General features: G+C 35.7%; 1 protein-coding gene across 4 annotated transcripts in view; it reads right to left on the bottom strand.

The window, feature by feature from the left end:
- Positions 1–11110, bottom strand: part of LOC139708246 (uncharacterized) — a 118517-nt gene extending 107407 nt beyond the window's left edge. For all 4 annotated transcript variants that reach the window (XM_071620217.1, XM_071620219.1, XM_071620218.1 and 1 more), the window contains exons 1-2: positions 9856–11110; positions 5367–5475 (exon numbers count right to left, since the gene is read on the bottom strand). In XM_071620217.1, the coding sequence (XP_071476318.1) occupies positions 5367–5475; positions 9856–9960 (214 nt within the window). In that variant the 5' untranslated portion in view covers positions 9961–11110. The remainder of the gene's footprint in view (positions 1–5366; positions 5476–9855) is intronic.
- Positions 11111–12267: the final 1157 nt, after the last annotated feature.

Genomic DNA, 12267 nt, shown 5'->3' with positions numbered 1-12267 from the left:
CGAGACAACAGATTTATGTATTTGATTTTTTTATTCTTGACATCAGTTATACATTACATTTGCAAAAATGTAACATATCCCCTCACATTATCTCTGCAGGAAGGTAGTAGAAATATAGCCTGTTGTTTTCATTTCAGAGCAATTTACAATTTTCCGTTAACACTTGTCACCTCCGAAACAATTGTCACCTCCGAAACAACAAGCATATTATGTTTGATAATTTCTCGAAGACAAAGCAATTTTGTTTCATTCTGTCCAATTGACAGGAATCTCTTTTGGATGACAATAGTAATATGGCAACAGGAAGTGAGAATTTTCTAGAGATTGATAAAAGATCCAATAAAAACTAAAAATTACTGTTTCGGAGGTGACAAAACACTGTTAACAAGATTTTTTGTTCATTTCTGTTGAAGAGAAACCATATCATGTACACCAATGGTTTCATTTATTTTAATAACATAAGTCTCAAAGTGGAGAAATCAACTACAACACTCTCACTCTTTTTTTATCACTATACTGTACGTTTTAGGGCAAATTTACATTTTTTCACTTTTTTTAACAATGAGAATGCACAAAATACACCCATCTGTTGTATATATAATATTGTAATCAAGATCAATTCTCCTGCTTTAGTTAAGTAAACATATAGATGCTTTCATCTTAGAAGCTTGATTTCCAACAAGCGATTTAGTTGTGATGATTTACCAATCACAGCTTTCCATGTAGGTTGCTTTTTCTTGTGTTTCGGAGGTGACATTGTTTGTTAACACCATATTGTTATGTGATAGTGAAAGGCAAGACTTCAGTTCCTTTTCACTATCTATTAACATTTTCTAATACATTTAATATCTACAAAATCATCACAACAGAAGTGACTTTTGTATACAGTACATAGCTCTCCAGAATTCCCTTGATACCAAAGTGATACATTTGGCAGTTCATGCATGCCCTAGTCCACAATCTTTAAAAAAAATGTAAAAAAAAAAAATCATCAAATAATCAAACTCCACAAAAAGGCCACATGCCTATAGCTGGTGCACAACTTGTTCTTGAATTCTTAGTTGTTGTATTTCCATGTACAACGTGGTGATCATAAACAAAATTATGTGATTTTTTTTTTTTTAATAGGGCAATAATTATTACATTTTCCAAGTTGAACCAACTGTATATGACATTGTATTTTTTAAGATTATTCAAGTTATGTGACAACTAAAGTGAACAGAGGAACAAGTCCCCAGGACTGGAAAGGGAAAGATCAAAAAACAAGATTTGTAGTTCTATTTCAGTATAATTTTGATGAGGTGTTTACCTTGTTTTGTAATTATGTTTTGTCTTAGAATTTGGCTTTAAGTACTGGAATTTCAAGGAAAAGAAAATGGTTTCTTAAAGGACAAGTCCACTGTCATATACATGTGGATTGAGTGAATGCAACAACATTGTAGAACACATCATTGAAAGTTTGGGGGAAATTGGACAATCCATTCAAAAGTTATGGGTTTTTTAAGTATCTGCGCAATCACTGCTGGATGAGACGACTACGACAGTGTATGATGTCACATGCATGCACAACGATATAAGGAAAATATACATTGTAAGTGAATTTCACAAAACTTTACTTTTTGAAAAAAAAGTGCACGTTTCTTCAACTTGCTACTGATGTATTTTAGGGCAATATTATTTACTCTGCCTTCCAAAAGAGAGAAGTCATGTGTTCTTTTGTTATGCAAGAAAAGTGAAAATACAGTACCGGTATGTTGAATTTTCTTGATACTTTCTCTATATCCTTGTACACATGTGACATCACAAGCTATAGAAGTCTTCTCATTCAGCTTTGACTGAGCAGAAACTTAAAAAATCCATAACTCTGGAACGGATTGCCTTTACTTTCCTCAAACTCTCACTGATGTGTTTTATTAATATTACTGTATCTATTCAACCCTCATGTCAATTGAGGTGAACTTGTCCTTTTCCAGTTTCGGTCCCTTATAGGTTTATTTGAGACCAGTTTGTGTCCGGGACCTTCTGTGAAGTTGATGGGGAAAATTACCGGTACTGTAACAAAACAAATTTTCCCCTCAAGTTCACAGAAAAGCATTATGCTGCTCTCTTCAGCTGGGAAACACAAACTGTTCTCTTAACCCAACTGTAAAAACCTGTTAAAGATTAGTATGAATTACAATCTCAAGCAAAATATGAGCTGGTATCCATTATCATGAAAGAGAATATAACCAAACAAAATAACAAGTAAGAACTGAAAGAAAGAGCCTATATTTGAAAATTAAAGCCATGAGGAAAGACATGAATGTTCACTAAATAGTTAACACCTGAGAAGTTGGGTTGTCTCTGTGTTGTGTCACCTCAAAAACAATAAAATGGTTTTTCTTATCTTATACTTTTTACTCTCAAAAGTGACTGTTAAATATGCATGATTTGCAGGTAATTTTCAATCAATTCAGAATGATACGTAAAATATATTTTAGTAATGTCAACAGTTTAAATGAATCTGGTATATAGAAAAATTATCCCAGATGAACCAAACACCTTTCACCAGTATTTTAACATTTGTATGGTGGCTATCAAGGATGATGAAGAATTCATGAACATCCTTGAATTAATCTATATAAAACTATGTGCAAACAAAAACGTACACAAGTCAAATAAGAATTTTTGCTTTTGGTATTCATTCTGTATGTCCCCGCCAAAAAATTACAGTGGTACCCTCCGCAACGATAACTTTAAAGATAGTGAATCAATCTAAAATACAATTTGAGGGATTGAAACTATAACTCATTGCCCACACCTTACAGAAAACCCCATTCAATTTGCTTCAGAGGTCAAAGATAATTGAGGATTTTTGTAGCAGAGCCTTTGAGGAATCCCTTCCCTCCAAGTTCTGCATGTGTTTACACATTAATATGCAGTTCCAAGAGCATCCAAGTGCTGAACTTGGAAAAATCAGACTCCTGACATCCTTTATAACAATCCACATTTCTTTGAGATCACTTAACCAATTTGACTGGGGCTTTCTGCAAAATAGAGCTAAGATGTTATAATTTAAGACCCCAAAGTAGAATTTAGCTGATTTAATCATATTGGGTGCTATCAATGCAAAAGTCTAATTGTAATTTTTTTGGGGGGACATACTATATGAATACTTGAACACAATGTTAACATTAAATGTCACCTCCGAAACAAAGTTATTCCCTGGTGTTGTGGAATAAAATGTTGAGAGAGCAAAGAAACATTACTAAAATGATCTCACACCCTCATTTCAATTTAAGGTAGAAAATGGAATGCCATGTTTCTTCAGGTTACAATATCTAGCTTATGTCCGTCATATTCTTACTGTAAATGAATATTTGAACACAATGTTAACATTGAATGTCACCTCCGAAACGAGGTGATTCTTCCCTGGTGTTGTGGAATAAAATGTTCTGAGAGCAAAGAAACATTACTAAAATGATCTCACACCTTCATCTCAAGTTAAGGTAGAAAGTGGAATGCCATATTTCTTCAGATTACAATATTTAGCTTACATCCTTCGTCCAAATGGAAGGCAAACTACCGGTACCCATGCTAATTAATGAAGTGTAAAAAAACACTTGTTCTGTGTGGTTTATCTGCTTGAAACAGGAGTTAATTTCTTGTTCTCGAGTTATAATTATTAAAAACATTGATAAAAAGAAGAAGTTTTTGTGTTATTGTCACTTATTCTCAAAAAAAGTGAGTGTTAATATTAATGTCACTTCCGAAACATTCTAATATGTTAACTGTCACCTCCGAAACATCCATGCGTGAAATATCCAAGTTTTAAAGAAATGATTGGAATTTCATTTAACCTACATAGGAAGGTAGCCCTTCTTGAAGACTTGTTATAGTAAGAGTTTGACCTGGCCTGCCCTCCAATAAATAGTTAAAATCTTAAAAATTACATGTCAATTGGTATTTTTAGCAAAAATTTATGAATCTCATGTATTTTTTTAAAAATTCACTTCATATTCAACCCCCAAATAGTTTTGATTCACAAACTATATATTGTTGTTAACCATATAAACTTTGCATGGTGAAGTTTGAATACAGAGTTTTGTCAATATGGTGCAATTCATGAAAGCAAAATTTTGCTTAAATTTACTTCAGGTGCCAGGGTTTTCCTCAAATTACACCAATAACCCTTCAGCTTTAAGGTCTGAAATGTTATTTTTTCAAAAATTTGAATACTTTCAAACAAGAATCAAACAGAATAATGAAAAAATATTTTGTTTGAAATTTTGACCCTCTGAGTACAAAAGTTACACCACTGATCGTAAAAAAGGCCATCTACAATTGTACATACGGTAACAAATGTACATGGGCGTTTTGGATTACTTTCACGCACAATTTAACATGGCATTTTTATGGTGGAAATTAGTTTTGAAGTTCTGTTTGCCTGCGGTGCGCATTGGCTGCTACCTCACTAGCGGTTTCACTTCCATTCACTTTTGTGGAAACGACATGTTTAAAACTTGCTCTTCAGAGTCTGGCAAAAGGGTACACTGTACATGACGGGCCAACTTTACATCATTTAAGTGTTCCTCAAGTCTCGAATACTGTGAAAGTGGAAATTTCTCACGGTGTTGAAATTTTCAGGCATTTTGCGCAACCAGAAACTAGCGCAAAAATGAAAGCACGCAAATATTCCTGCTTGCCATACAACATTACAGTAGTTCATGTCTTTGATTCCGCAGAATTAAAAACATGCGAAATTCTTCTTTTTTATACAGGGCCGAGCGCATTTAAAAAAAAAACTTTTACAGTAATCCGCTCTTACACCCTCCATGGACTACATGATTCCCAGACACCCAACAAAGCACAAGTAACTGGCCTTACTCAAAATATACATATGTACAATGGCATGTTAATAAAGTTTAAAAAAAAAAGAAGAAACATACATTGTACGGTACATGTAATGCATCCTATCTTCACATTAGCAGCCAGCAGTAAATGGTCCTATTGTCATCACAGAAAAGAATTTACTGTAAAACCAGAAATTTTTGCATCCATGGACAAAGTTTTGGTGATTTTCGCAAGAAGCCAAGATTCTTGATTTCAAAATGTACACATGTACTGTATAAAGTCTACACTGTACACCATCATCTCATGCATTGAACTCCAGGGGCCCGTTGCATAAAAGTTACTTTTATGGTAACTTTGCCATCCAATAGTAACTACCATGGCAACAATACTCAACAGCCAATCAAAATCAAGAATTCCATGGAAGTTACCATTGGATGGCAAAGCTACCATAATACATGTAAATAGTAACTTTTATGCAACGGGCCCCAGTGGTACATTATAAATTGTATCCATGCACAAGTCCGTATACTCACAGGGCAGTATGTCTTTGTATCTGTTTTTTCTCATGTTGATTTCAGACTCCCCTGCTGTTGTTGGGTAGACCTTGTCTGTCCGATAACGCTGCGAGATTTGCTTCAGGTGCTTTAAATAGATGGGAAAAAGAGAGAGAAATAAGCAAGAAAAAAAGGACATTTTTTACTACAGCGTAAACTTCAGAAACATTTTTTGAAATAAGCAAAATATGAAATACATTCGTTTCTTTCACATTTTCCTTCACTCAGTGACATTGACAAATACTCAGCAAAGGTTCAATCTCTTAAATACCGCATATACAGTAGTTGTACGCTTGTAACTGTCATCTTACAGCACATACATGTACAACTCTATAGAGTGATACATGTATTTTTATTATTAAGAGAACATTACAACTATTATTATCACAAAGCGGGATTTTTAAAAGAAAAAGAGAGAGAGAGAATGTGCTACACATTCATGTGGACATTTCATACAGAGAGGTACACTATGAGAGATGCAATGTACAATATCGTATTTCACACCTCCCTGTCATAACCAAGCAGATACCGGTAGCATTATAATCCGGGAACGGAATGAGACCAAGAAATATTAATCTCACCTTTCTTTAGTCTTCTTTTATAGGACCTACTGTACAACAATTGCCGTCATTAGTGCTCACATTTTTTTTTTTTTTTTAGTAAAGAGCTATTAAAAGATGAGTAACAGTATCATGTTTTAAATACCAAAATAGTGTGAGAGCTTTTTGAGATCTGTGAACATGATTTTAATTCATAAGCCTGTACGGAAAGCCTGCATTTGTACATAATGTAACCCCAACATTACACCACTCCTATTGAATACACAAGTACCAGTTGTTGTACTTCAATACTGAAAAGTTCAGTTTCTCACTTTGACCAATGAAATTACAAGATTGACTTTAATATTACACAGTAAATGCAGTGAATATGGGTCTGATCTTGCCTAAAACCCATACACAGACAGATGGAAAAATACAGGTATTTGTTCCTATGAAGCAATCACAACTTGGAATCAGTTCCAAAATCATTCTAAACAAGCACCCTTATGACAAGCCTTGCAGGTCTTTATTGGAGAATATAGGGCCTACATTGTATGTAGTGCAGGAGAAAATAATCATCTTTAAAAAAAGAACAAATACAATGTACAATGTACTTCAATGTACTTTATGTTCTTTAAGTTCAACTTATTTGTAGTATGACCAAATTACAAGTACATATACCCACCATTATTTTTTTTTTAATGTAATGTGTACAGGCAATAATTGTTTTTATCACTCTTCAGTAAACTGTAATACTACACATGTACACAAACAACTCAAGTGAAGTTAATAATCTCATATTATCTCAAAACACAGCAATGCGGTTATGTTGTAAGATTACCACTGTAACTCTGCATTATCATTGTGAAATATTTTTCTGTCCACACATATTATACACACATTACAGCATGATACAAGTTAATCCTGCAATCTTGAATTTGTGCGGAACCTCTAAAAAAGCCATTGACTGACAGTGCTGCCAGTACCCTACGTACATGTATACTGAAACAAAACCACAAACTAAAGATCAATGGAAAAAAATATATTCAAATACATGCTTTTCCAACAGAGCACTGTTGATTGGTTGTGACTTTTGTTACCCAACACTCGCAGCAGATATGAGTACGATTGGTCATGAAAGACAAGAACCTTGCAGGGCTTGTCAAGGGACCTGTTGCTCAATACTTGTAAGCTTGCCCCTCGACGGCTGATTGACTTCTTCTTGTGCGATATATTTCTGCTCCCTTCTCTATTACTTCTTTTGCAAGAGAAGTTAATAATGTTCGAACACATATATTTTTGTTGTTGTTGCTGCTGTTGTTGTTTCAGACCTGTACCCTCTCCCTGTCCAAACCAACAGCAGATGTGCCAAGCTGACCATTAAGTAAACATGGAAGTATGGGTCCCTGGGTAAAATTGAGGGAAATTCCCCAATTCAGTTTTACATCCTTTCACAAAGTCCTTCATTTTCGAGGAAGAGGAACAGAGAGGGGAGTGGGAGGTGAGGAGAGGGGGCTTTGGATAGCATCAACTTCACACATCTGCCAAGAAATGCAGATAAAGGAATACAGCTACCATACTACCAAATGGGAAAAAAAAAAATGAAAAGAAGATCTTGTTAAATGCTGCTGTCACCTGAGGAGAACAACAACGTCTATTATTGTAACAGGGCATCTCTGCCTGATAATTTACCCATACCATGTTACACAAAATGCTATCTGAAAAGAAGACTGCACTAAACATGTACACTGTACACTGTCCGTAGGTGTAAAATTGTAAAACTTTGTAATGTCACAAGTGTGCATAACACTCTTCACAGTGGCTCTTGCCACCAAATATTCACAGTATTAAATGTACAATGTACAAAAATGTACATACGTACATTTGTACAGGTATCATGTGTATTTTCCATTTGGTTTCCCTTGACTGAAGGGGAAGTCCCAAATGTGGGGGGGGGGGGGGGGGGGCATTGAATACTCAGCATCATACATGATACTTAAGTATATAAAACATTTACAGGACAAGGAAATAAAATCACATTGTGTCCTTACATAAACAGAAGAAGAAGAAGAAAAAAAAAAGATAATCCTGCAAGGCATCTCACCTACTTTTGTACCATACATCTTTAATATAATGTATAATGTATAATGTATACATGTAATAAGGTATGTTTTGCACTGCATGACAAAAATATCATCCAAACATGTCATACAATGGGATATTCAAAAGTAGAATTACATAATATGTACAATGCTATAATGTTTACACAAGACAAATTCAAAACATTGAGGAAGTCAATAATTGTAATTTAAGTGTACACCATGCCTGATTGTTTCCTTAATTTGTTGGAAATGAAATAAAACAACTCAATGTTCACATTTTATATTGTAGTCACTACTCTAGGAAATTTTGTAATGCCCTCATTTCTGTGACCTAAAAATGTGAACACTGTATTGTAAAATCAACAAAATCACACACAATACAATACAGATCGATGTACAATCTTGTACGGTACAATGTACACTATACAGATGGTGGTTATTCTCATATAATCGCAGACATTCTTTTGATACAGGCAGGTGAGCAAGTAAGGTTTCAAAATTTATCCAGATACAATGTACATTTCACACAATAAATATTATTCACCTGTACAATGTATGTAGAACATTAAAAAAAAGGAAAATAACTTAACAAGACACAATGGACAGTATCTTGATCTATCTCTGAGCATATACAGTATCTTATTCTTAAAATGTTGTACAATGTAAATGTACGGTATAAGAACAGTTGACAAAATACACATAAATTGTGGCCAATTACACGAGTGTTTATGTCCAGTGCATTATATGACAAAATCCTTTTCTATGGTGCTTCCAAGCTCCTTTCACAGAGCCGGTTCCTCATGGTTTGTGAATTCGCAGCTTGCAGCGTGCAGCATGAATGCAGAATGCACTGTACTTGCACAGTGTACAATAGTTTTATGGGTAATTAACACCACAAAACTTTTATTTTCCCCTTCTCCAATATTTTTGGGCTGATTCAAGATCTATGGATTTAAGTTCTTAACAAGTTCTTAAGAAAATGTACTGCATATACAGTAGTAAAAGAATCCTTGACCTTGGAGATACGATGTACAATGTACACGTTTAATGTACATTTGTAGCGGACGACTCATGAAACAAACACCTGTAATACTCAGTACATTGAAGCCTGCTAAAGCTACATGTAAGCTTTTCAGTTTATCAGGGTTTGTCAGGAACTTTTCTTTTTCTCGAGAGCATGACCTGTTTGGCCACTAAATTTCTTATATCTGAAATTTTTGTGGGCCAAAAACAAGAGATGTGGTGGCCTGAAATGTAAGGACATCGTATGGCACCCACATCAAGGGTCAAATTTTGTATGGCAATGGCAATGGCATGCGCACACAGACATCTTATCCAGTCAATGGATTAGAAATTTGTGCGCATGCGTTGGCCGTCAATTCAGTGTGGCTCTCCCAGGTTTCTCCCGACCGAGTCACATTAAGTCATCAATTCGAACAGAAAGGGACTATTGACAGAACCAAACGTTGCACGAACCCTATCGTCAATACTTTAACTTTACTGGTAAGTCTTCAAATTGAATAAAATTTTCGATTTAAAGTTGATATTTGGGCACGATGATACCTATTCACGATCCTGAATACTACAGTCCGCAGCCCCATTACGCTATGCGTATGGGGCTGCTGGTCGCAGTTAGGGTGTCTTGTGTTAATACATGTACAGAGGAGAATGTCCATGAATATTTACCGTTTAATACAACTGTACTTGAACATGGAATCAATCCCCTACCAGCCCTCTACAGGCAAATAAATAGATAAATAAACAAATAAAAAATATAAATAATGATAATTAATAAAAGATAAAATGAAATAAAATTAAAGTACTTACTGTAAATTCCATTTCAAATGAATCTGCCCCATCCAGCGACGTGGAGAGACTGGTCATGTTGTCGTAGTTTTCTAAAAAGTTTTCTAAATTTTCCTTTAAAGCCATGGTTGCTAATTTCTTCCTTCCCCCGACAGTCTTGGATTAGGCTGCTGAGCCAAACACTCTGATCAGCTTTGCCAGCAGAGAGAGAGTAAATGCCTCTCTGGCAAATGTCTACAGCAAACAGTGCAGTGCAGACCTTCAGTGAACACACATGTTACGATGCCAGTAAAAATTACTGTATGTCTCCTGCTTCAATCCACACTGGTCAGTTGTACACTCCGAGAATTTTGGCTCCCTTCTTGTCACAGCTGTGCAACTGCAAGGTACAGGTATGTCGTGTCAAGTCCTATACCCATATAAATCTAATCTATGTGAAAAAGTTATGCGTTCAAAATAATATTGGAAATGAGAGACACAGTGTGAAAGGACACCATTGTCTATCATTATTTCTGCCTCATTACATAAATCTAACACCTTTTGACAGCAAACAAGAATGCTTTGTAATGCAAAGGTTGCTGCTCACAACACAGCGGCCGTGGACCTTGCCTTGTTGGTGGAAGTGGAAGGTCGGAAGTGGGATAAATAGGTAGGTTATAGATCTAGTTATGTAAACTACACTGTAAATTTACATGTGTAGGTTGTGTGTAGTATGATTGACAGCAATGCAGTTTAATAAGTCAAAGATATTACTTTAATACAGGTACAGACTGTTCGCTATGCAGTGCGTTGAAGGGTTCCTTTGCACCCTGTTTTCCGACTGGCTTTCCTCCTTGCTGGCATCCACGACATTAGCCATCTAAACGAAAAATGCTCACAACACAGCAGCAGAGCAGAGGTAGCTAGAGGGGTCATCAACCATCCCTACCGTGTTGCTGATGTCATGTCCACGGCCAGTTCTCCCATATGGCACTCGCGAGTTTACGTACCAAAGCCCGCGGCTTCGAAGCTCGGCTCCAGCGAACAAGGAAGTGCTGGCGGCGAATGAACCGACTACGTGAAAAATTATCCTGAGTATTCTACAAGGGCACACGGGCTCTCTATAATCAACTTGAAATGAAACAATGATTATCAACAAGAGACAGAACACAAAGAGTTCTCTAAATCCACAGGATGAACAAGCAAACAATCGGATGCAGAGTATTGTTTCTGGCCTTTTTGCACGCAGTGTAACGCTGTGGTGATGTGTGGTGGTACAAATACAATGGTATGAACATGTTGCATGGATCATATCTGAATGGAGTGCAGTGCAGTACGTATTACAGTGGGTACGCATTGTATCAACTTGATGCTCACACACACACACACACATACACACACACACACACACACACACACAAACACACACTGCTGGGCCAATGGGAGGGGAGGGGTATGATTGTTAATGCACAAAAGAGGGCGCTGTGCTATAAAGAGTTTTCGATGATTGCGTGGTCTAAATTTTGTTGTAAACGAAGAATAAAATAAAAAATAAAAATGTAGGATACACTTCTCCCAAACTCCAGTAACGATACAATATAATACAATGCAATGAAACTGCCCATCTTCAACTGTTACCCGGACCTCGCACTAGGACACGCTACGGAGAACGCTCATTCGCGGTTATTGCACCCAAGCTTTGGAACAATACCCATTCATATACGACAAGCCCCATCAGTAGAATCATTTAAGGCACTTCTAAAAACCCATCTTTTTCCATATTGATTGCTTCCCTAAGTTAATGTGCTGAGTGTATTTCAATTATTGTATGTGTTTAATGACTGGTACACATTGATTTATGTCATGTTATTCTTACTTGTGTTTTGATATGTCTGTTTTCCCTCATTTTTAATTTCTCCTTTCGTCCTTTCCCTATACGCTTAGAAACATTGTATTAAGCGCATTACAAATATAATGTATTATTATTATTATTATTATTATTATTATTATTAATGAATGCAATACATTACCATACAATGCAATACAATACAATACAATACAATACGATGCCAACGATTCAACACATTAGCCTATGATACGATACAACACAGTAAAAATAATACTATTCAGGCCCTGTACAAAAAAAAAAAAAACATTTCCCACTTTTGATCCTTAATGGTTCAAATACTGTTATATCAGAGAGCATTGACATTGATGTGAGCAATAACTGAATAGTGTACACTTTTGATGGAGGCAATTTTAAAATGAAAGCATAATTCAGTTTCATTAAATTCAACATTAATTTTTCAGGTAGGTTTCAGATTTTGCTCGATTTTCAACCATCTGTACAAAACTTTAACTTTGCACAGGAGTTATTGATTTGTTTGGGAGTGTAGTTGACACCAAAACAATGGTCCTAGACAATGGCCAGGATTTGAATGCTCTGTAATGATC

The sequence above is a fragment of the Diadema antillarum genome, unplaced genomic scaffold (genome assembly GCF_040938485.1).
Source record: "Diadema antillarum isolate AM-2024a unplaced genomic scaffold, OU_Dant_1.0 seq00001321_RagTag, whole genome shotgun sequence".
Lineage (NCBI taxonomy): Eukaryota > Metazoa > Echinodermata > Echinoidea > Diadematoida > Diadematidae > Diadema > Diadema antillarum.
Note: the sequence above shows the minus strand (reverse complement) of the source record. Positions and strands in the feature narration are given on the sequence as shown.